General features: G+C 39.0%; 3 protein-coding genes across 9 annotated transcripts in view; 2 read left to right on the top strand and 1 right to left on the bottom strand.

Annotated features, from left to right (window-relative positions):
• The window catches only part of LOC114548890 (uncharacterized), a 590,132-nt gene that overhangs the window by 280,092 nt on the left and 284,111 nt on the right, over window positions 1-25,929 (top strand).
• LOC114548895 (NACHT, LRR and PYD domains-containing protein 3-like) overlaps window positions 1-25,929 on the bottom strand; it is an 802,603-nt gene that overhangs the window by 607,578 nt on the left and 169,096 nt on the right. The gene's annotated exons all lie outside the window — the stretch shown is intronic.
• LOC114548909 (type-2 ice-structuring protein-like) lies at window positions 15,008-24,225 on the top strand. Of its 2 annotated transcripts, XM_028568937.1 has the most exons (8): window positions 15,008-15,032; window positions 15,286-15,411; window positions 15,544-15,675; window positions 21,887-21,930; window positions 22,043-22,118; window positions 22,500-22,609; window positions 22,763-22,882; window positions 23,312-23,428. In XM_028568937.1, exons 2-8 carry the CDS (start codon window positions 15,300-15,302, stop codon window positions 23,426-23,428), a joined length of 711 nt encoding a protein of 236 aa, XP_028424738.1. In that variant the 5' UTR covers window positions 15,008-15,032; window positions 15,286-15,299. The 2 variants fall into 2 exon arrangements, with proteins under 2 accessions (XP_028424738.1, XP_028424739.1); XM_028568938.1 differs by lacking the exons at window positions 15,008-15,032; window positions 15,286-15,411; window positions 21,887-21,930 and adding an exon at window positions 23,839-24,225 and having other exon boundaries at window positions 15,561-15,675; window positions 23,312-23,420.

The following is a 25,929-nucleotide window of genomic DNA, read 5'->3' as shown; positions in this document are numbered from 1 at the left end:
CTTGTTGCTGCTGCTCCTCCTCTCGCTCTATCAAATACACATTCACAGACGACACAAATGAAATAAAACAAACTATTAGGTCTACTTGAATGACTAAATGAATTTGTTTGAATATTACGCTATATTTAATTTACACTTTGTTACAAGTTACCGTAGTCAATTTGCTAACCTTTTGCTTTCTTCCCAGCGTGTTCACGTAGCACACTTTCATGCATTCGGGAGATGTGCCTTTTTAGATTCCAAAAGGAATCTTTACTTACTGAAACGATGTCTCCCCATTCGTTTTCTTGTACCACATTATCACTGTTAGTTAGTTTATTAATAGTACACCTGTATGATTTCTCGTTTTCTTTTTTGAAATACTTTTTGAACTCCATTATTGAGCCGAGTTTTGAATGAAAATAGTCTGTTGATGAGAGATGGATCTGGGTCAGGCTTGACTGAGCATGCTCATGGTGTGAGCAATAGATTTTTAACCGATTCACGATACATCGTGACACAAAACTATGTTGTTGGGTAAAATTGTTTGTGAGTGGGTATATGGAAATCCTGGAGATTTCTTAGTGGGTATACTGCGTATAGCTGCGTATCACGTAGACTACACCACTGGAGGTGACCCTGCTGAACAGACACATGAAGTCAACCTGTGGAGCTTTTTCCTCTCAGAGATCAGCGGTGAAGCAGCTGTTATCTCCACAGTTCATGTTCTGCTTTCTGCCAGCAGATGTCACCATTTCCTCTGTTTCCCCCAAAATAATGATGCAGCATCTGTCTGCTCTGAACACTGAACTGAAGATGTGAACCATCAGTTAGTGAAAGTGGTATCATAATGTAGTTAAACTTGATTTAAAGATGGCAAAGTGTATCTCTGTGTATCAGTGTCAGAGGTATGAGTTGTAACATTGATGAAACACTTCAAAGTAGAGAAGTATATTTAATCTGCAAACTCTCTCCCCCAGAGGATGGGATGATGAGACACCATGGAGCCCTCTGAGGAGACTTTAAAGTGCTCATATTATTACATATGTTTTTGTTGTCTTTTTCCCCTTTACTTTATTGTGTTATAAATCTTTTTTGTTCATGTCAAAAGCCCAAAGTCCCCCCCAAAGGGACTTACCGTCTCCAACAGAAAACACTGTTCACAAACTGCTCCAACAGAGCACAAAACTAAATGTTTAACATTCACCTCGTTTAGACACCAGAGGCCTGAACTATGAATCCAGATCATCATGTCCTGGATTTATTTCAGTTATCTGGCTTCACCTAACCTAACAACCGTGGTCCTGTATAACCTGTGTCACCACGCTGGTTATCAACTAGTTCAGTCAACCATCAGGGTTTCCCAATCCAGAGACGTGGTGTTTGCCCAGCGAGACCAATCACAAACATCCACCAGAGCCGCATATTTAACATAAGAAGAGCAAACTATAATTCTACATGAATATGAAGAACACAGACACAGTTTTACAGGCAAAAAGCAACACAGTCGCTGCTTCCTAAAACAGGAAGGAAAGCTGGCAAAAAAATAGCCGACGCTGTAGATGTGTGAATCACAACTCTCATCAATATCACTTCCTCATCAGTCAGGACCAAGATCTGACCATAATTACACTTGTGCTTTCCATAAGCTGTTTATTTCAGTTGCAACCCTGGCAGTGGTAAGTGATCATGAGAGCAAATAAAAAATATAAAAACATAATTCAAACCGATGTGCGTATTGGCAACACACGGCTCAACAAGCCGACAAATATGTTGAAAATCTATCGTTCATAAAAATATCCATCAGGGAATGTTAACGGGGTTGTAGGTCTCTAAATGTTTAAACTTTTATGAGCGCACCTCTCTCTCTCTCTCTCTCTCTCTCTCTCTCTCTCTCTCTCTCTCTCTCTCTCTCTCTCTCTCTCTCTCTCTCTCTCTCTCTCTCTCTCTCTCTCTCTCTCTCTCTCTGTCTCTCTCTCTCTCTCTCTCTCTCTCCACTCTCTCTCCTCCTGATCTTCTAAGAACTCTCTCTCTCTCTCTCTCTCTCTCTCTCTGTCTGTCTCTCTCTCTCTCTCTCTCTCTCTCTCTCTCTCTCTCTCTCTCTGTTATCACCCTCTCAGCTCCTCCTGACCTAAGAACGGTATTGATTGATTGGTCAGTAGGCGGAGCTTTAAAACCGGTTGATCTCTTCTCTCCATCATAACCATAATGCTCCCGACCAGGTTAGGTGTTCAGCATGAGTTACCATGGCGAGTTTAACCCGGTAACAAGTGATCCACCGTCATGGTACACTAAACCTTGGGTTGAACCTGCAGTTACCTCGGTAACGCCAAATCTTGCTTCGTAGTCCAGGCCTCTGGTCTGAGGAAGTGTAAGTGTGTTTTTAAATTTCATTCATCAAACTGTGACATCACTCATTCAACCCTCTGATGTCATCATCAAAGTGCTGATTGGTTAATAACTGCACATATCAATAAAAAAATAATTTATAAAAAGCTAATAATGAACAGAAAATGACAAAATACATAAAAATAAATAAAATAAACAGGATCACATGTACTGCGTACACAAATAACATCTCAAAGACGTAACCACGTGACGCCAGAGTCCGATACACCAGCTGATGTTGATAATGATGTCATGTCTCTGTTGTGCTGCTGGGTCTTTGGAGGAAAGCAGCTTCTGCTCAGACTGGGGGGTTAAAAATATGTATTTTTACTTTTTACCATGCGGACAGAATGTATGTTTATTTTTCCCATATCACATGACCTCTGACCCTGTGACATGATGAAAACAGATAAGGGTCACGGGTCACTGCAATCAAATCCACCTGAGGAAGGCCAACTTGTGGGCCCAGATGTTGTGGGTCTTCTTTGGACTATTGAAGGATTCTTCCGGAGCATTAAGCTGTTGTGCAGACTTCACCTTCTTTGAACTAGTTTGTGTCTCCAGTCTTTAAATCTTTCAGTCAGTAATGGAGCATGGACACAGCAGTCACTGACAACAACAACCACAGTCACACAGAGGGAAGAAACCAAGCTCTTATTGTGAAAGTCTGCTTCCTGTCAGGTGGAGCTGTGAGCATCAGAAAAAACACAACTCACCTGAGTTGTTCTTCATCAACTCTTTGGACTGTTTGAAGAAACTGTAAGTTGCTGTTTGATACTTTAACAACACGCTTAGAGTACTTTTACTTCAGTAACATGTCTGAATACTTGCTTTAATCTCAGAAGGAAAACTTGTACTTCTTCTTGTCCTCCATTTATCTGACAGCGTGTTACTCTGCACATTCACAGTTTACACACAAAGTCTTAATCAGCAGTAAGACATGATGTAATGTTCCAGAGAATCAGCTCTCTCACTGCTACTTCTACATCAAGTACATTTACTAACAGAGCAGGACGATGGACTGAGTATTTTCACCGTGTAGTAGCCTATTAATAGTTAGGAGTACTTCTTCCACTGCGTCACTGAGTATGTTTAACCATAAAGTTTGTTCATCCCATTTTAAACACATAATAATTTAACATAACCTATATACAGCTTGTTACACTTAGATGGATGAATAATAAAATGTTTGGTTTCAGCCCTAGAACTTAATGAATCAGGACTTTTTCTCCAAGTCCAGCCTCAGTTGTTGCCTCTCATGTTCTGAACATTGGAGTCACAGAGCTAAGAATATATATTTTAAGATAAACTCCTAATCATGTTCACTATACACATCATCACTATTCATCTGCCTGCTGCACATAGACTATATTATGTTTTACCCATCATGCACTCAACCATTCAGCCTCTTTTCTCTCATGTTAAACAACTATTTAGTTTATATTTGTTTCTGTATTTATTGTTTATTTCATAATAATGTTTAATATATGTGTTTGTGTACAGTATGTATGCACCAACCATCGAGGTAGATTCCTCGTCAGTGTAACTTACAGTGGCAGGAATTTAGAGGCCAGATGGTGAAGTCAGCCTTCAACACACACACACACACACACACACACACACACACACACACAACAGCCTGTTTGTCTCATTATCACTCAGACACACACGTGTACCATTAGTACTTTTAATGAAGTAAAGGATCTGAATACTTGTTCCAGCGCTGCCTGTGGATCATTTCAGTTGAATGCAGGACTTTAACTCAGTATTTGGGATACTTCATCAAGCCTAGAAAAATATAAACAACAAATAATAATTTAATAAAATAAAAAAAGGTAAAGGAAACTTTGTGAAACTTATGTCTAACTTATATCTAAATGCAGAATATTATGTAATATATATATGTATATATATATATATATATATATATATATATATATATATATAATAGGCAAATAAAAAGTGATGTGAAAAAAAGCCTGCGAGACCATGGTTAAATTGTGTTTGGTCAATCCTAATTTACAGTAATTGTAGGCCTACATGTTTAATGAACAGAAAACATATTACTCTGGGCTGAGTTGTCCTAGTAACCTTTCCAAAAAGACTCAGGATGCTGCAAATGTTGGTATAATATGAAAATGGCTGGTGGATTTAAGACAAAAAATAATACTTTATTGAATGAATACATTTGAACATTTCTGTCAGTGGTGTGTTGATCTTTGCATTGTTAGTTTATTTCCTAACCTGGCCTGGGACACCCATTCATACGCTTTGATAAAGGACTTTTATCAATTTATCATTTCACTTACAATAACAAGTGTAGCTGTCCTCAATTTAGGTCATCCTGTACGTCTCATCTCCGGTTTTTCCTACATCCACCGTGTGTGTGTGTGTGTGTGTGTGTGTGTGTGTGTGTGTGTGTGTGTGTCACTGTGTGTGTGCGTGCGTCAGTCGCGGGGGGAATGAGCAGCAGAGAGCCGACAGCATTAAAACAGCAGCAGCTTTCAGCGACTGAGAAATGGTGACAGCGTACATTAAGTTTAATACAGGTTGGCAGGACTCTCTGAAATGTTTAGCACGGTCTTTCTCGGTTTGTTTTGTCAATGCGCCACTTGTTCCAAAAGTACCTTCTCTTTTTCTTTACTTGGCCCTCAACAGTTTGTACAGCCATAGCTACTGCTGACTCCGCGGAGGGCCTCTTAACACCGGGGATACGTCGCCACATTATTTTAACCTATAATTTTGGTTTGGTCTGTACCTCAGCTCAGCTACATGGTGTCATGGACTAGCGCTGAAAACGACTCGACAAAAGTCTGGAGTTGAGGGAAATATGCGTGGTCAAAGCCCCGGCTGTGAATGGTTCCATTTCCTATAAGTTCTTCACAATAAAAGTCCTCAGTTATTTTGGTATTTCAATGTTTTTATTACCAAGCAGCAAAATCCGGAAATGTTGGGGATTCATTAGCAGTAACATAATGCAATGCATTGTTACTTAGCAACAGCATGCTTTGACAAAAGCTTGTCCAATCCGTTACAAGGAATGTTTTACAATCAACCCCCCACTGTGGCTAGTATACAAGGCAAAGTCACCGGCACTTTGAAAAAATACCCGCCATTGGCTGGTGGAGGGTGCTAATTTCCCACCCTGCACACACACACACACATAGACACACACACGTATAGACACACACTCACACATAGAGACACACACACACACACACACATAGAGACACACACACACACACACACACACACACACACACACACACACACACACACACACACACACACACACACACACACATAGACACACACACACACACACACACACACACACACACACACACACACACACACGTATAGACACACACTCACACATAGAGACACACACACACACACACACACAGAGACACACACACACACACACACACACACACACACACACACACACACACACACACACAAACACACACACACACACACACACACACACACACACACACATAGACACACACACGTATAGACACACACGCACACATAGAGACACACACACACACACATATATACACACACACACGTATAGACACACACGCACACATAGAGACACACACGCACACATATAGACACACACACGTATAGACACACACACACACATAGAGACACACAATCATATAGACACACACACACACACACACACACAGAGACACATATACACAATCTTTACTTAGATTGTTAAATAAATATTTGTGTATTTAAATTTGCCCATTTTCTATAGTTCTTAGCAATTTGTTTTTATTTAGACAGGAACAATGTATAATTAAACATTAACTTTGTATAAAAACAAGGAGAGATGCTTTGTACCAGGTTTTAACGCAATTACTATTTTCCACCTGTAGCCTCGTTCCTAAATTACACAGTTTACATTTTAAGTCAGAGGGATGCAATTAAAGTCACAAAAGTACCTTTGTTTATTGTAAAATATATTTTTTTAAATATGTGTGGAAGGAAAGCAAAACATGATAGCATTCATATCAAAACTGCACATAGAACTAACAACTAATTTTAAACAATACTCATTTTAGGGGAAAGATCATTGATTAGGACAATATATTCTTGAGCTTCACATTTAAAACATCAACACATCTGATCCTTATTCAGATTGGTGTACTGCGGTTTGTCAGAGATCAGCTGAAAATTAAATCCATAACAGAAGTTTTAAATTTCTATCAGTTCACTTGTTTTCTGTGTTTGTCTGAGAACAAATCAACAAACAGTCATAATTAAAAATATAAAAGACATAGGGCTGTACAATTTGTAGAAAAAGTCATATTGTGATTTACAATACTATGATTGCAAAAAACCTGCACCAAACAGAAACATTTTGAAATGTGTTTCTCTCAACTCAAAAAAAACAAGGGACATGTTTACTACAGTTAGAGATTTTTTCACAGATGTTTTAAATGATAGAGGAGAAAGTTTAGTTTGGTTTGCTCAACAGCACAAATGAAAAATAGAACAACTAATAAGAAAAATTCAAATTCTCATTAAAATAATACATTGTATATGCCACATTAAGGATGGGTGTAATAAAAGAACTTTTGATTAAGTTACATAATGGACTTTGTCCAACCTGTTGGTAAAGAGTGAAGAACACCAAGCTTCTTAAGACCCAGTGTCTTCTTCTGTGGTTTCTACTGTGGGTAAAGTGAAGGCTGTTACAACGTGGAGACTGGAGTGGACACTCTTACTCTCTGTCACACACACACACACACACACACACACACACACACACACACACACACACATATATAGACACACACGTTAAAGGAGCACAGAGAGTGAAGAATGTCTCCAAATGCAGATGTTTGAAGTCTCTTTAGTCTGATGTGTCACCAACAACAGGTGATACCTCAACATGTGTCTGACGCTTCCTGTCAGGAAATGATGTCACTTTGTGTTCTGACAGTAAACAGGATCCTAAATGATGCACTGCAGACATGTTAGTACGGGGAGGTAATAGATTACATTTCAGATGAAGAGAAGCTGCATCTCTCTTTGCTCAGTGCTCATCTGATCAGTTCTAAAGATGACTGAGGATGAAGAGAGCTCTCAGTCAGTCAGCTGGGTGGTGATGAAGATGACAGTGGTGATGAAGATAGCCTCAGTCTGTGGTTTGAAATGAGAGCAGCAAAAGTGCTGTCCATGTTTCTGTCTTTACTTAGTTTACTTTTTATTATATAAAGTCTTATTCATGTATTTACATGTCAATTTTCTTTAATTCTAACCTAAATACACAGTTTACATTTTAAGAGTCAGAGGAATGAAATTAAAGTCACAGAAGTACATTTGTTTCATGTAATATTTCTTCTTTTAAATATATTTGGAAAGAAAGGAAAACATGATCGCATTAATATTAAAACTCATGTTGTCCTCGGGTCAAATTTGACATGTTTTCAAAGTTTTTTTATATCAGAAAATACTGGACGTCAATAAAGCGCCGAAAATGTAAAAAAAAAAAAAAAAAAAAAACATGCCAAAGGGCGCCCAGATAGCTCAGTTGGTAGAGCGGCGCCCATATATAGAGGTTTAGTCCTCGACCCAGCGGGCCCAGGTTCGTCTCCGACCTGCGGCCCTTTGTTGCATGCCATCCCCCCCCCTTTCTCCTTTAATGTCTTCATCTGTCCTGTCAAAATAAAGGCCGAAAATGCCCCAAAAATAATCTTTAAAGCCAGATTGTGTAAGGTTTGTAGTTGTTCATTATCAAACTCTGAGTTGCCCTTCACAAATGTTTCCTTTTTTATGAATATTAATCACCACCATCAAGGAGGCATACACCAAATCCCAACTAGTTAATGATCCTCCGGAGCGCTGCAGTCTCCTTTTCTTTCTTCTCTCTCCGGTCCGTCGGGTGGCGTGCGGCGTGCCCCCTCGTGGTGTCAAGCGCGTCCACGCCACTCTCCGACATGCACTCCAACAACCACGGCTGATAGACGGCTGGAGCAGCTCTTCTGCTGAGGACCTCTGTTTACACAGGACACACACGCGGGAAGGAATGTCTTCCTCAGCTCTTTATTGGCCCACTTCACATAGACGGAGCATATTGTGGCAGACAGATCTCACAGAGTTCATTGGCTCCCACATGGCCCAAGGCTCTCAGTGGAGAATGTCCAAACTCCCCCTGTTCACTCTCTCTCACCATGACAGTCCTTTTTCTCTCAGTGTCAGCCTCTTCACTTCTCAGTGTCGGCAAAACCCCCCCGCTCCGTCTCCCTACTGCTTTTAAAAGGGAGAGCTTGATTAGACAACTGGCTACAGGTGGGACAATCAGTCCCTCCCTGCCTGCTCACCTGAGCCCCCACCTCCCCCCCACACTCTCTCTCTCCCCCCACACCTCCACAACGACTTGTCTTTCTCTAAAGTGGGCTTTGCTTTCCTCTTTTACACACTACCCTAACACACACACACACACGCAAGACATACACACAGACGCAACACATACACAGATCAGCTAACCCCCCCAATAGTCACATGGTGCCGCAACCCAGTTTCTCTACCCTCCATCTTGGGGTTAAATAGCCTGTTTGTTCATCTCCTCCAGTAGCCATTTTGCTCCTTGCTCTAAAAACTACAAAGAGCCTCACATCTCGCGGAGTTTCATCCTCCATCTTGATCTCACGAGGCTTAGATACCCACGTGGTCTCATCACCTCACCCTCTTTCTCTCTCTCTGTCTCTCTCTCTGTCTCTCTCTCTCTCTCTCTCTCTCTCTCTCTCTCTCTCTCTTTTCACACACACACACACACACACACACCATGTTTGCATGCTTTTGCCTTTGTTGTCGTTGTAAATAAGTAAATAGGTTTATTGATTGAAGAACTATTGAATAAATATTGTTATTTATTTATTAATATTGATAAAACATCTTTGATAAATTGCCAATAATGGAATATGTACTCTTACTAATTCCCAACAGCGTTGTGTATACTATACACAGAGTGAGCAGCAGCTTCTTATGAAGTATGTTAACATGAAAGATATTATTTGTAAAAAGCTGTAATGAAACAGAGAGAGAAAGAGTGGCAGACGATCTCAGACCGACTGATGCATAAGCAGCATAAAAATATATTTACTGACCACTGAATGAGTAAGCAGCCTAAAAATATATTTACTGACCACTGAATGAGTAAGCAGCCTAAAAATATATTTACTGACCACTGAATGAGTAAGCAGCCTAAAAATATATTTACTGACCACTGAATGAGTAAGTAGCCTAAAAATATATTTACTGACCACTGAATGAGTAAGTAGCCTAAAAATATATTTACTGACCACTGAATGAGTAAGTAGCCTAAAAATATATTTACTGACCACTGCTCTGAAATGAAACCATCATAATCATACCATTCAAGGAGTTAGACTACTAATTATTTGCACAAATTAACAGTTGTAATCTTTGCCTTAAAAGTGAGCAGAAGACAACAGCCGTGACCACAGAGCTAGTTTGTGTCTTTCAGCTCATAGCTTTAGCAGCAGACTGTTGGACGTCCCGCTGTAGGAATCCTCTACAGTGACATACAGACACACACAGATACACACACACACACACACACACACACACACACACACACACACACACACACACACACACACACACACTTTACACTTTAACTGTCACACAGACACACTTTAATCCAGTTATTACTGTTTAACTGTAACGTTACAGTTATTTAACCGTGTTTAATCCAGTTATTACTGTAGCTAACGCTAGGCTAACGTTACAGTTATTACTGTAGCTAATGCTAGGCTAACGTTACAGTTATTACTGTAGCTAATGCTAGGCTAACGTTACAGTTATTACTGTAGCTAACGCTAGGCTAACGTTACAGTTATTACTGTAGCTAACGCTAGGCTAACGTTACTCGCTGCCAAGTGTAACGTGTTGACATGCGGCGATGCTTCTGTTCCCTCTAACGTCTGTTTCGGAGCATCAGAGAGCAGCGCAGATATTTAGGAGGCTCCGTAATGAGGCACCGACACCAGATTTTAACATTCACCGTTAACGTGAACAGGAAGTGGTGTTGTCTGGATCTTTTCACGGTAAACACGCTTGTGGAAAGCGGTCGCACAACAGCTGAAATGTTGTGTTGAGCAAGAACGTAGAGTTTAAACTTTAAGGAGACTCCCAAATAAAATACTGGCCTCTTTAGAAATTAGATTTTCCAGTTTTGAAAGTTTAGATTTGTTTTTATATATAAAAAAAAACACAAATATTTAACAGGTGGTTGCCAAAGGGGACAACTGACTCAATCTGGTTGCCAAGGGCAACCATTACTGTTGAGCCCTGCAAACACACACACACACATACACACACACAATAAGTGAAACAAATCAGTCAAACATTATTGTAAATAGAACAAGTAGAACTTTGTAGTGTCTCTGACTTGAATTGGTTCACCAGTTTGATATCTGATGAACTTTTAAAGCCAACATTTCCTGTGATCTGCTGTCATGGTTGGTCACTCTGAACTCAATAAGGATGTTAAATATCTCTGTAACTTAGTTAGCATGGCCTTATGAATGATGACAGGTATGATGAGGTCTTTTAGGACCTTTACTAAGGACAGAGGGAGTCGGATGCTGTACAGGTTGGAAAGCCTCTTGAGCTAAATCTGTCATCTGTGATATTGGGCTGTATAAATAAAATGGACTTGACTATGAATGTAGGGAAAGTCAGATTTGAACTGTTAGATTAATTCTATGATTAGTGTCCATGTGAGGATAGTGGTGTTTTCTAGAGCTGTACAGTAAGTGAACTCATTAAAGAGCAGATGTGTTCAGAAGACTCATCTCTACCTGAAACATTAGGATGGTAGTGAAGATCAGCTACACTTCATTCACAAGACAATGAAACATGTTGATTTATAATAAACACTAAATAATTTACTCCAAAGTCTTTATTGAAGTAAGATGATCCTTTTTGTTTTTAAGTTTTTATCCTGATCCTGTTGTGTTCAAAACCTTCTTCAGCTCTGAAAAGATTATTAAACATTGAATGATTTCAAGCATTGTTTCTAAAGTTACATCATTTATTCTTTATTCAGATTGTGGGGCATTTTTGTAAATCAGCTGTGCTGCTCTGGCCTCAGCTCTAATTCCCATCTGATGGAACCTGAGTAACAACAAGGAGCTGAAGGATTCAGTTGAAGCTGCTGTTTTTTCTGGAAAACCAAACTGTAGACTGGAGACTATTCAACTCTCTGTTAATAACATCTAAATAATTACATAACTTAAATCCATTAAATAAATGTTTTTTTGTTCATATTTTTGTTTCTTGTAGTAAGTCTAGTCTGCAGTCACAAGAGACTTATGTTTGTTAAAGTAAATTAATGTTTATAATTGTTGGTAATTGGTCACTTTTTTACATTTTAATGTTTTTTAAGTAGTTTTATTTGTTTCTGATCCTGTTGTTTTCAACTGTTTCAATGATTTCATTTTTCAAACCTTCTTTAGAGGATGAAAAGTATTGATTTTATTAAACATTGAATCCAGAATGACAAAATCTCTCTATTCATTTTAGGGAAAATGTCATTGATTAGGACATAGTGATGTTGAGCTACAAATTTAAAATATCAACCCAACATCTGATTTTATTCATTTTATTCAGATTCAGATTGTGGAACTGTGGTTTGTCAGAGATCAGCTGTGCTGCTCTGGTCTCAGCTCTGAAGTCCAACCCCTCCCATCTGAAAGAGCTGGAGCTGAGTGGCAACTACATGAAGGAGTCAGACGTGAAGCAGCTGTGTGATCTGAAGGAGAGTCCAGACTGGAGACTGGAGACTCTGAGGTCAGTAGAGGGTTGGATTTAGTCCATACTGGTTTCAGCAGTATCAAACTAAACCCAGTTAGTATCAAAGCTAAGATCCAGTATTTTCTGTAAACCTCCAACCTCGTCAGTGAAGCTGTGAGAGGAGAGAGAGAACAGTCAGCCAATCAGAGACTGTTCTCTCTGAACCCAACAGCAGTAAATCATCATTAAAGAGAGCAGTGAACGTCTCTCTGTTTCTGCAGTAATGATGCGTTCAGGACTCTCAGCAGTTTATTTCCACTGTGTACTTCAGTGAAATCTGCAGAGTCAACAGACTTGATGGCCAAAGTTCTGCAGGTCTGTGAGCATGAACATGAACTGAAAGGAACAACAGCTGCTCCACAACAGGACTGAAGTCTCTGCTGCTATACTGGATGCTTTAACTTGTTCAACATCAACACACTTCTAATGTTTGCTAAAATTACCCTAGTGGGGATTGTTTGGTGTCTCTTACACATAAAATAACAATAACATCACAAGTGTAATGTTTTCTATTTAGAAATATAGATAAATAAATAGTCAGTGATGTTGAATAGCCTGTAGGCCTACAGTAGTGTAACAGACCATCCCTACATTTCAGCAGACATGTGAACAGCTGATTCATTGTAAATGTAACCATCATAGTGTGAAATCCAGTTGAACTGATGCTGTTAGGTGAACGGGGCTCAGCAGAGAGGTGGAGAGAGACCACGTCTCTGCAGCTTATTCAGGGAGTCAGGTCAACGCTGCTAAAGACCTCCAAACTCTAAAGAGTTTCATGTGTAGGCTCCTCCCATATGGCTCGCATCAGGTGGTAACATCAACTGTACCAAAACATGGGGGAAAGGACTTAACGCGACATACGAGACGCTTTTATTTTTACAGGATATGAAACTGTCTAGGTATTAAATTGTCTCAATGTATTACTGCTGGACGGTAGCCTAACCCGCCACCCAGACAGACAGCAGTCGGAGCTCCGCAGATGGAGAGCTCTGTGTCCGTCAGCAGAGGTTTCTCACTGCGGCGCCGGTCCCCAGAGCAGTATGGTCACCTGGAGAGTCTGGTACAGTGTGACTCTGCAAATCCAAAAACAACTAAACTAAGGCAAAACAGCTGCTGACCACCTACAATTCAGACAGAAGATTACATTAATGACAAGTTTAAAAGCAGTGGTCCACGGGTGATAACATTTAGCTCAGGTAGTGATCATACCAGACTTGCTACTTTAAGTTACATACCTTCACTCAAATGTACTCAGTAGGCTAAGAGGGAATTCATCACACCATTCCAGGCAGGGGAGAGACAAAGCCAGGAGGCAGCCATAATGACACCGTTGCTTTATATAAGCTCAGCTAATGAGGGGGTTAGGTCTGGGTGGAGCTAATTTGGTCCAGTTAAGGTGCGTTCAAGAACCAAAAGGATGCAAAGATTACTGAACACACCACTAAATTCTGATAAGCTATACTGTCATACTTTGTGCAGAATTGTGTTCATTGTCTTTTGGCAATTTTAGAGGTGGAGAATGTGCACCTTAAAAAGTATGTTTCCTCGAAGAGGGTCTCGCCCTGGGTGTAATTCAATGTAGAACCGCCCCTGTGAGAGTGGATGGATCCATGCCATGGAAATGGGCAGACGGTTACTGAATAGTATGGCTCTATTCTACAACATGTATACGTACAGTACAGGCCAAAAGTTTGGACACACTTTCTGATTCAATGCGTTTCCTTTTTATTTTCATGACTATTTACATTGTAGATTCTCACTGAAGGCATCAAAACTATGAATGAACACATATGGAATTATGTACTTAACAAAAAAGTGTGAAATAACTGAAAACATGTCTTATATTTTAGATTCTTCAAAGTAGCCACCCTTTGCTTTTTTATTAATAAGGGATAAAATTCCACTAATTAACCCTGACAAGGCACACCTGTGAAGGTAAAACCATTTCAGGTGACTACCTCATGAAGCTCATTGAGAGAACACCAAGGGTTTGCAGAGTTATCAAAAAAAGCAAAGGGTGGCTACTTTGAAGAATCTAAAATATAAGACATGTTTTCAGTTATTTCACACTTTTTTGTTAAGTACATAATTCCATATGTGTTCATTCATAGTTTTGATGCTTTCAGTGATAATCTACAATGTAAATAGTCATGAAAATAAAGAAACACATTGAATGAGAAGGTGTGTCCAAACTTTTGGCCTGTACTGTACAGTATATATTTCATATGTTTATAATTTGTTGATTTATGAGCTGCGATACAGTAGAGTCTTCCCCAATTATACAACACTATAAAAACCAGGAGGTTTCTGTGACATCCTGGGAAATTTGGGATGAATTTGGAGAACAATAAAAGCAGTTTGAATTGCCAACTCGTCTTGTAAGATCAGTGAAAAATCTATCTTTGAACATCACATTAATGATTGATACAATAAAGTTGCTAGTAAATATATTATTATTTCCTCATTGCTCATCCACTGAGCTTAACAATACGATAATAAAGTTTTTTTAATAAACTTCAAATGGGATGTTAAAAATTAACAGGTCATCAATAAACACAAGAAAAGCAGCCAGAGGGATCACATCAGTCAGAGTTTAGGTGACTGAGCGATCTTCGATCAACTTGGAAGATGAATTTCACCATTTTATTGTTTGTGTTGATGTTCTGCGGCTTGATTTTGGCCCAGGATGATACTACTGATGCTACTGAAACAAAAGAAACTGGAGAAACAAAGTCCTGTTATCCTAACGTGTGATCTCCTGACAGAATTTGGTGCCATGAGAGAAAAAGAAAACCAGATTCTGGAACTAAGAAACAAAGGTAAAGCAAAATATAATATTGTATTGAAGATACAGTAATTATAATTCAGTATATTTTGTATTGTAAGGAAATATGCACAATTACTTAAATCGAAAAAACAAGTCCTAAATGACAAAAGGTGGAAGTAGTGTGAATATAATTCACATTATTACAGAAACCTCGTAAGTATTACATAGAAACAACTGATGCTCATGATTTTTTATGAGAGGGCATTGGAAATACTTTAGTGATCAGAATGTTTTGTTTCACACAGAAAGGACCAAAGTGATGATTAGTGCAGCAGCAGGAGGAGGATATAGAGTCATTGGACCCTTCAACAAAACTTTAATCTACCGGAGAGTGATAACAAACATCGGTGATGCCTACATCACGACAAAAGGTGGAAGTAGTGTGAATATAATTCACATGGTTACAGAAATCTCGTATTACATAGAAAAAACTGAGGCTCATGATTTTTATGAGAGGGCACTGGAAATACTTTAGTGATCAGAATGGGTTTTTTTTCACACAGAAAGGACTAAGGTGATGTTTAGTGCAGCAGCAGGAGGAGGATATAGAGTCATTGGACCCTTCAACACAAACAAAACTTTAATCTACAGAAGAGTGATGACAAACATCGGTGATGCCTACAGTCCATTCACAGGTAACACTCACAGTCACCTGCAGGTTTAGGCTACTAGTGCATCAGTATTATTACAAAGATTGAGAAAATACAGGAAGATGTTAATAACAATTAATGTTGAATGCGAAATGACCTAATAGTAAATAGTACTACCACTGGGGTGGTCAACCCCTTGTCCACCTCAAGGGTTTGTGTCCCGCGTGTCACCTTTCCTAAACCCAACTGTCTCTTTCTTCTTTTTCTAAACCTTGTGTTGTCCCAAGTGTCACTGAAAATTACCTTTTATAACCCCTCCCTCCATCGTTTCCTTAAACTAACTGCGACAACAGTGACACCAATAGTCCTGAGAGAGGCTACCTGAGTCTAGTGCACACACACACACACACACACACACACACACACACACACACGCACGCACCAATCCTAGTGTGAACTAAAATGCCTCTTCAGTGCACAGAAAAAGACACATTATCTTTTCAAACAAGAGGGGCATTTATTTGAAAAAAACATTTTCAGCTGTATTTATCTGGTGTTGGGTAGCCATAATTCTTGGGAACTTCACTGACATGAATATTATTGTATCAACACAAGGATTACAAACACAGAGACATTTCCTGAAGTTCAATAGCACAGGGAGGATGGCAACTTATTGTTTGGAGATTGATGTCTGATCTATTTTTGTTACGCTACACTCAGCCAACATTATCACTAGACAAATACAAACATTATGCCTGAAATGATGCATATTCATGTTTGCGTCTTCGTTCATGCAGTGTGTGTGTGTGTGTGACCTCAGATCCGGGTTCTGTGTTCCTTTTCTCCAATTAAATTGTAATCCTGTTTCAATGACATGTTTTCTGAACAGAAGAAACAAATACTTTCTTGTACTATTTTTAAAGAGAACTACACCTAAACTCACTGGACAGTTTTAAGATTATTACTGTAGTGGACGTTTTCTTTGCAGCAGGGGGGGACATTTTCAGAGTTTAGTAAAGTGAAAGAAATAAGACAGACTGAGACTGAAACCAAGTTGGGTTTTTGTATTTTATTAAAAAGATATATTTGCAAATATAGAAGCAACATGATTTCACAAAAGGCCTCAGCCCAGTGTGGAGTCAGTTTTCTCAAATGAGTGAACAGAACACCAGGCTTATATACATCTTCAGAGTGACAGCACACACACACTTGGCTTAGTATGATGCTACAGTTCTTACAGGCAATCTGATACACATGAAGACAATCACAAAAATACAAGAGACATCTTGGAGACATCTCACCTCCTCCTCCCTGTATGACTTTCACCCCCCAGTTACATCTTAACTGGCATGGGAGAACCAGAGATAGTTTTAGGGAGACCTTGTACTGTTATCGGTTCAGGCAAACAGTGCTCACATTATGTTCCAGACTGGGTGTCTCACAAAGTTAGAATCAAAATCAATGTCTCTTGCCATTGGCTTTTCAGGACAGCACACGTGGATGTTAAAATCCCCTACAATAAGGAGGCAGTCATACATTGGCAGTAACTCAGCCAAAAATTGAGAAAAGTCATTGATGAAATCCTTGTTGTAATGTGGGAAATGAGATTAACTCTTTCAGCATTTGTGAGAGAATTAAAGTACAAATTAAACATAAAAATATAAGGAATTATGCTTAAATGTAATTTTCCCATTACAATTACAATCTTGGAAAAGGATTAATGTACCAGATAACAAAAAAAATACAAAATAATTAGTTTCTGCTCTCATATTAAAAATGAAAGTTTGTTGTTTTCATTGCTATATGAGATTCTCTACAATTTAATTTATACTGTGTGTGTGTGTGTGTGTGTGTGTGTGGTGTGTGTGTGTGTGTGTGTGTGTGTGTGTGTGTGTGTGTGTGTGTCTGCAGGCAATGCAGTTTGAGCATTACTATACCAACATACATAATTAGCAATAATAATGAGATTATTTATATCCATGTATGTGATTTGTTGTCATCAAGAATGCATACTAGGAGAAATAAGTTTTGATGTCTGAAAGTATTAAGGAACAAAGGTGAGTGTGAGAGAGGCTTCCTGAGTCTAGGGCACGCACGCACGCACGCACGCACATACGCGCACACACACACGCACATGCACACACACACCAATCCTAGTGTGAACTAAAATGCCTCTTCAGTGCACAGAAACAGACACATTATCTTTGCAACCAAGAGGGGCATTTATTTAAAAAAAACTGTAACATTTTCAACTGTATTTATCTGGTGTTGGGTAGCCATAATTCTTGGGAACTTCACAGACATGAATATTATTGTATCAACACAAGGATTACAAACACAGAGACATTTCCTGAAGTTCAATAGCACAGGGAGGATGGCAACTTATTGTTTGGAGATTGATGTCTGATCTATTTTTGTTACGCTACACTCAGCCAACATTATCACTAGACAAATACAAACATTATGCCTGAAATGATGCATATTCATGTTTGCGTCTTCGTTCATGCAGTGTGTGTGTGTGAGACCTCAGATCCGGGTTCTGTGTTCCTTTTCTCCAATTAAATTGTAATCCTGTTTCAATGACATGTTTTCTGAACAGAAGAAACAAATACTTTCTTGTACTATTTTTAAAGAGAACTACACCTAAACTCACTGGACAGTTTTAAGATTATTACAATCTTGGAAAAGGATTAATGTACCAGATAACAGCAAAAATACAAAATAATTAGTTTCTGCTCTCATATTAAAAATGAAAGTTTGTTGTTTTCATTGCTATATGAGATTCTCTACAATTTATAGTGTGTGTGTGTGTGTGTGTGTGTGTGTGTGTGTGTGTGTGTGTGTGTGTGTGTGTGTGTGTGTGTGTGTGTGTGTGTGGTCTGCAGGCAATGAAGTTTGAGCATTACTATACCAACATACATAATTAGCAGTAATAATGAGATTATTTATATCCATGTATGTGATTTGTTGTCATCAAGAATGCATACTAGGAGAAATAAGTTTTGATGTCTGAAAGTATTAAGGAACAAAGGTGAGTGTGAGAGAGGCTTCCTGAGTCTAGGGCACGCACGCACGCACGCACGCACATACGCGCACACACACACGCACATGCACACACACACCAATCCTAGTGTGAACTAAAATGCCTCTTCAGTGCACAGAAAGAGACACATTATCTTTGCAACCAAGAGGGGCGTTTATTCAAAAAAAACTAACATTTTCAGCTGTATTTATCTGGTGTTGGGTATCCATAGTTCTTGCCAACTTCAGGGACATGAATATTACAGTTTTTTTTCGATTGCTAAACGACAGTGGTCACAACTGAAGCCACATGTGAAACTCTAACTACAGTCTGCCAACAGTCACCTGAGCTAACCAGTTCACATCACCTGCAAAACTCATTCCTGGCAACTCTGAACACACGTCTCAAAACAGGCTCAGTGCAGCCAAACACTCCAATCCTCATCTAGACAACACACACACTGAGATAACACACACTGTCACTCAGAACACACAGAGTAGAAACACTAGCATCAAACACCAATACAGATTTACAAACTTTTCATCTTTACAGTTAGAATAATTTAAGTGACTTTACATTAATCAATATTTGCTATAAGAAAAGAGTGAAATTATGTTCTTTCCTTTTTTATTTTATACCAGTTTTAGGTAAACAAGAATAAATGGAAATCCTCAGTTTGCTTACCTACAGTAAATATATATGTATATCTATATTTGTCTGCAGTAATTTACATAATTTCTGGAAATGTTACGTAATAGTCCAGAAGTTTTACAAGTTTTTTATCAACAAATTGGATGTGTTCTCTTTCCATGAACCTACGTCATCTCTAAATACAAATTAAAATGGTGTTCCCATTGCTTACACCTCCAATACTTTGTGAAAAACATTAAGTGTGCAGTTTTTCTATAGTAAAGGAAGTGTTTTTCACATTTTCACAACAGTGTATGTAAATCAGACATCATATTGGTATCTTTGCTCTTTTCCCCGTTCACTGTTTCTCAAACGGTACAATGCATAACTGTTTCATTCTTATTTGGTGTGTCTTTGTTTTCAAAAAAGGCTTCATGAGCTTTCCCTACATACTGTATCGACAGTATGTGTTCACTAACAAGTCTAGAACAAGAAACCATTGCACCAGGCGTAAATCCGTACTGTTTTGAACGTGTGGTTAACAGTTTTGACAGGAGTGTGTTAGCATTAGAACAAAGTGCTGTGAATCCACAGTGTTGTGCAGGTTGTGGGTGAAGCCATGGGATTACTCTGCAGAGTTTTGAAAACTATGTTCAAGCAATGAAAAACAAACTAGATTTTGGTCCACATGAACTGCTGCTGTGCAGACTGTAGTTTGAGTTTTGCACATTACTCCAGTTGTGCCCACTGTCGTCTAGCAATCGTAAAAAAACTGTATTGTACCAACACAAGCATCACAAACGCATAAGAGAAATTTCACATTTTCACCATTTACATCTTATCAACTGATATCAGCAGTTTCAAAGTCCCCACTCCTTTTGCCCAAATGGATGAGGGTGGTGTGCAGTCCCTTGGAGCTTAAGAACACTCTTGCTATTTTTGTCTTGGCCAGCTGCCATCCAGTTGGTCACCTGTTTCAGAACCAAGCAGCAAACTCTGGGCCTGAAAAGTGAAGCCAAAGCAGAAGTGCCCTAAACCTACATTCTTTCCATACTTTTAACAACTTTCCTAAACTCTTAACACAGTTAGCACAACATCCGTCTGTGCAGGCTAAACATTTAACACATTTCTTGTTGCTTTGACACAAAATGCATACAGTTAACACAAATTTAAAATGCTTGAACTTCTTTTACACACAACCTCAACTAAGACCAAAACAATGGATTTTTACTGACCAATTTGCAAATGCTTTCACACTGTATATCAGAAAAGATAACATCATGTTCTAAACATAACTTATAGGCTAAAGTCACAGTGAACTTCTGTTCATATTGTAAATTGAAACACAAATATATCCCCTGCATTGTATTCCATTGCTACTGAGAAACAGCTGATTGAAGCTATGCAAATAGATCGATCACAGCTGATTCCCTTCTAGGAAACACACTCAGGTGTTGAGGTTCTTTCAATAGCATGATCATGTAGTACAGTAAAAGATGACCTATTTGAACAATATACTGTAGATGAACACAGAAAATGCCTTCACGAGGGAGAGGAAGAGGAGTACCTGGACAATTCTGTCTCTGTCTCCTTTTTTCATAAACCATACATTCTATAATGCTACTCTGAGATGGGTCATTCATTTTTTGTATTGAATTTCTGCAGCTAAAGAAACAAAATGGTTGCCGGGTTGGCTCAGAGGGTAGAGCAGGCGCACATATACTTGGAGGTTTATGCCTCGACGCAGACGTCCAGGGTTTGACTCTGACCTGTGACAATTTCCTCCATGTTTTCCCTCTCTCTCTCCCCTTTCTCAACTAGCTGTCCTGTCTAATAAAGGTGGAAAAGCCCAAAAAATAATCTATAAACAAAATATATGCATGCATTTACTAAACCCAACCAAACAAAAATGTAGAGAGGCTTTAAGAGAAACTGCAGTGCAAAACACAATCTATGATCAATACAATCACTATTGTCTATTGTTTAAGGGCAGACCTGACACATAAAATAATGCAGTTTCTGTAATTACATCTGATGTTAGTGTTTTGTATTATATTGTTCTATGATTGAGCTGCTCTGACCGCAATCAGTATGAAAGACGGTTCAGCGCGACCATGCGCCCCGAACGCGCTGAACGCACATAGGGTGAAACAGCTTTAAGGCCTTTACAGACGCCAGATCTCAACTGAACAACAATCATTTTCTATCCCTTGTGCCAAGTTCCTGGGACTTACCTAGTCCAAGGAACAATGAAGCTGTTCTATAGAGGCTTCCAACATTTTATAAAAAACACATTTTAACTAATTGTTATGTAAATAAACTTCTGCCTCTTCCATGTGTGCAATTTCCAATAATAGTTATGTCCCTGAAGTTCTATAGCACAGGGAGAAGTGGCAACTTATTGTTTGGTTATCCATAGTTCTTGATATCTGATCTATTTTTGTTACGCTATACTCAGCAAACATCACTAGACAAATACAGACATTATGACTGAAATGATGCATATTCGTGTTTGCGTTTTCGTGCATGCAGTGTGTGTGACCTCAGATCCGGGTTCTGGCAGGATAAGCAACTGTATATAAGAGGCATGTTTTCTCCTGTTAGATACTTCTGTGACACTGCAAAGGAAGAAGATCATTTTGCAAAAGGTTTGCTATAAACTCTTATTTTCTGTCCTCTCTTTAATGGATTGACAGTCGCTAAGGGTAATTTTTCTCTGTATACAAGTCTTATTAACATGTTTGTTTCTTTCTATTGAAGGTCGCCTTCATCAACTTCTCCATGAAGATGCTAGCTGTGTCCGTACTTGTTGCAGCCATGATGGCTCTGACTACTGGTGAGTAGGAGTGATTAAGCAGTGTATGTACTCTGAATATTTACTGTTTAAGAGAGAGAGGGAAAAGAGATTGAATACATTTTTTGTGGCAACACGAACAACAAAAGTCACTTACTCTTGTGTCAAATTGTCCAGTTCTTTCATAGGCAGAGGCCGCTGCTGTGGGAGGACAAACAATTCAACCAAGTGAGTTTCTCAGATTTCTATTACAGTAAAGCACATCAGGCTTTGATACGTACATTACATTTTATATGAATTTTTTAAATTACTTTTCCAGATGCCGAGAGAGAAAAAATGTTGTATATATTTTTCTTTGATAAAATTTTTTACATTTCATCTGTAAAATTGAGATTCAACATTGCCCTTGCTTGTCTATGTCAGGAGAAGATCATGTTGTCAAGAGGTCCACACACTGTGAAAATGGTTGGTCTCTGTACGGAGGCCGCTGTTTCCGCTACTTCCCAGGATCCACCAGCTGGGCTGTGGCTGAGGTAGTCAGGATGATTTGAGTCATTATTCTCTATGTTTATTCTGCTTGAATTGACTTGTACATTTTGCACACACATTTTGCATCTTCTTCTGTTTTCTCCTATTACTCAGGTTTTTGTTCTTGGCAACTCTCTGTATGTGTGTTTTCACTGTAGAGATCCTGTCGCTCTTCACACGCACACCTAGCATCTGTGCACAACAGAGATGAGGAACATTGGATTCAGCGTTTGGCAGGCCTAAACTTGGCGTGGATCGGAGGCTCTGATGCACAACAGGTAAATTAGACAAGGTCTTAGAGGTATTTGAATTGTTTGTGTGTTTTCTTTTTTTTTTAAGATCAATTTTTGGGCATTTGTGCCTTTAACCACTGGGGCAGCTTGGATATGAAAGGGGAGAGAGAGAGGGAAGGCATGTAGTAAATCACTGCAGGACAGATTCAAACCCTTGGCCTCTGTGTCTAGGGATAAACATGTGAGCTACCCGAGCGCCCAGAGGAATTCTGATTTTTGACTTTTTTTGGGCATTAGTGCCTTTAATCACCAGGACAGCATGAAAGGGGGAAGAGAGAGAGGGAAGACATGCAGGAAACCTGCTGCAGGTCTGATTCCAACCCACGACCTCTGTGTCGACGTCCCAGAGATATTCAACTTTAAGATTTTTTTCATCACTCATACAATGTTCTAAAACCGTTTTGTCTTCTAAAGGAGGGATTTTGGTTCTGGTCTGACGGTACACCTTTCAACTATGTCAACTGGTGTGGAGGAGAGCCTAATAACGACAGAGGTCAGCACTGTCTACAAATCAATTACACAGGTAAATAAAAAGACAATGTTTACCTTTATAGCATAATGTAAGAGTGTGATTTTAGAGATATTGTAAAAAAAAGATTGTTACATATATCCATCAACTTTTGGAAATACGGTAAGTGGCAGATAGGCCAGTGATTGCTTTTAAAATAATAGATTTGATGATTTATAGACTTTTTGGGTCAAATGTGGGTTTATCAAATCATTTAACTATTAGCAATGCACAGAATTGCATAATTTACTAAACATTGATACTATATGTTTTTAACATTAACATTATTAATCTAGAAATGTATGGTCTCTCAATGTACGGACAACAGCTAACGTTTTTTCTGCCTGTTGTCTGCATAGTTTTAGGTTTTGTTTCTGTGTCAGGTGTTGGTTTGTGTCATGCTGATTGACTCCTGTGTCTTTGGTACTCACAGATCATAAGTGCTGGGATGACGACAACTGCAATGTTGGGAGAGGATTTGTCTGTGTCAAGAAACAAGGATGATTTCTGGACCAACACAGAGGCATGAAGTAGGGCTACTTACCATGATGCGGAAACATTGAAAGATGTGCGTTTGTGTCCATGTTTGTGTCCTCATCTGTATTTGTGTCTTCAGTCTCATCCATAACCTAAAGTCTTTAACTCTCTAATCAAATATTTCTTAGCTATCGCTGTAACGCTACTCAAGGAAAGAGGTGACAAGTGACATAAACAGGAGCTGTTTCTTAGGGCCTTGTGCTTTAAAGAGCAGATTGAATGGTTATGGAAAGGATGCTTTATGCCTATTAAGTCTATTCTTCAGTGATTTGTCTTTCTTGTATCATGCATAATTAGGCTCAAGCATTGAAACAAGTTTGTTTTTGAGTTTGTGTACCACCTTAATAAAATCCTGTATCTCAAAGTGCTCCATAATACCATGAAATAATACTCAACACCACAATTCCTGGGAGTTAATTCATTTATTTTTGCAACATCTCAGTAGATCAATGGCCTATATGTGTCTCCAACACTTTGACGTTTTATGAGTATTGATCAGTGCGATTCCAGACCAAGTTCAAGTTTCAAGTTTATTGTCCTGTGCATTTAAAAGTACAAAGTACAGACAAAAAAAATGTATGAATAATTTAAATACAACATAATAAAATGACCTGAATAAGTAGTATAATCTCATATGTTGTAGCAACCTATGATCGCAGCCATCACAGAAAAAGAGAGATAAAAACATCATTAAATAAAATGAAAGAAATCCACATACAGTGTCAATAGTGCCACTTCTTTGTATGTTTTAACCCTTTTTGTGTAGGCCTGCTGTTATTATAGATGTAATGTAACTCATTTTAATATGTTAACCATTGTATTTTAGAATGCCTATTGTCAGCTGGCCGGGGACTACAGCTGGAAATTAGCCGTTGAGGCTAAAGCTGCTCCACGACATAATAAACTAATAAACTAAACTAAACTAGTCTCACTGCTTGAAGATTTTTTATTTTTTTTTAAGAAGATAAAAACATGTGACCTGGCAATACTCAATTGAGCCTTTAAGAAGCAGTGGTGGCGCCAGAGATGTTATTTTGCTGATACTTTGGGGTTGCTGGACATTTCAGTGAGGGTGCTCTGAAATTTTTAGTTTCCCTTGACACATAGCCTAACATTACACACACTCGCGCAGATGCCCACCCACCTCCGTGGTTTACTAAGCGAGCGAAAGAGAGAGATTGATTTAAAGTTGCCGATACAACAGCACCATAGAACTGATTAGTATATTTCAAATACCAGCCAACAAGCCGGGTTCAAACAATCATTACTGCAGCTCTCATACATTGGCTCAGAAGAGTAATGCAGTAGGCCAAATACACCACCCATAGCCAAGCACACACATAAAAACACACGCGCATGTATCCACAGTTTTCACACTTGCACATATGGTCAAAATAATGTAGTCATATCTGTAGTGACTTAATATATCTAAATAAGCCACTGAGGGCAAACATGTTCTCTGGGCTAAAAATAAACCAATGTCCTGTATAACTTTAGATTCGGTGATCCATTTATTCACATTTTTGTTCTTCTACGAGACAGAGATAAGAGTAAAGTTCTTGCATGGACCCTTATCAGCTGACTCACCCACTGTGGCCTGGCTGTGCGATCCCCTGGTCTAATGTCATTTACAGCAGGGTGACGTTAAGCATCCTCAGCAGCCATCACAGCCGTGGTCAGGTCATCTTCCTCCGGATGCTTTTCTTCGTCCCGGTTGGTGACAAGTTAACCATATCGCTCATTTACAGTGTGTTTTTTTTGGTGTGGAGCGCCTTTTTGGCCGCTCAATGCCCAGACCCAAGGAAGACACCGGCAACGCCACCCGGGGAATTTCACCCCGAGAATAGGATTTGACTAGCTCGACAGTTAAACTACCAAAATACAGAAAGCACACAGGTTTGACTTATGCACAAAGCCAGAGACGTAGTTTTGTTAAAGACAATTTTATTTATACAATTACTAAAAAAACATCAAGTATAAAATACCA

This window comes from Perca flavescens, chromosome 22, assembly GCF_004354835.1.
Source record: "Perca flavescens isolate YP-PL-M2 chromosome 22, PFLA_1.0, whole genome shotgun sequence".
In the NCBI taxonomy this organism is placed as follows: Eukaryota; Metazoa; Chordata; class Actinopteri; order Perciformes; family Percidae; genus Perca; species Perca flavescens.
This window is presented reverse-complemented; position numbering and strand designations above follow the sequence as displayed.

What these genes read in the sequence shown, in the direction of transcription:
- LOC114548909 (XM_028568937.1), top strand. Translation starts at nt 15,300, where the DNA reads ATGATTAGTGCAGCAGCAGGAGGAGGATATAGAGTCATTGGACCCTTC. An exon ending in TGCCTACATCACGACAAAAG is followed by an intron (nt 15,412 to 15,543) that starts GTGGAAGTAGTG and finishes TTTTTCACACAG; the next exon opens with AAAGGACTAAGGTGATGTTT. An exon ending in GAGGCTCTGATGCACAACAG is followed by an intron (nt 22,883 to 23,311) that starts GTAAATTAGACA and finishes TGTCTTCTAAAG; the next exon opens with GAGGGATTTTGGTTCTGGTC.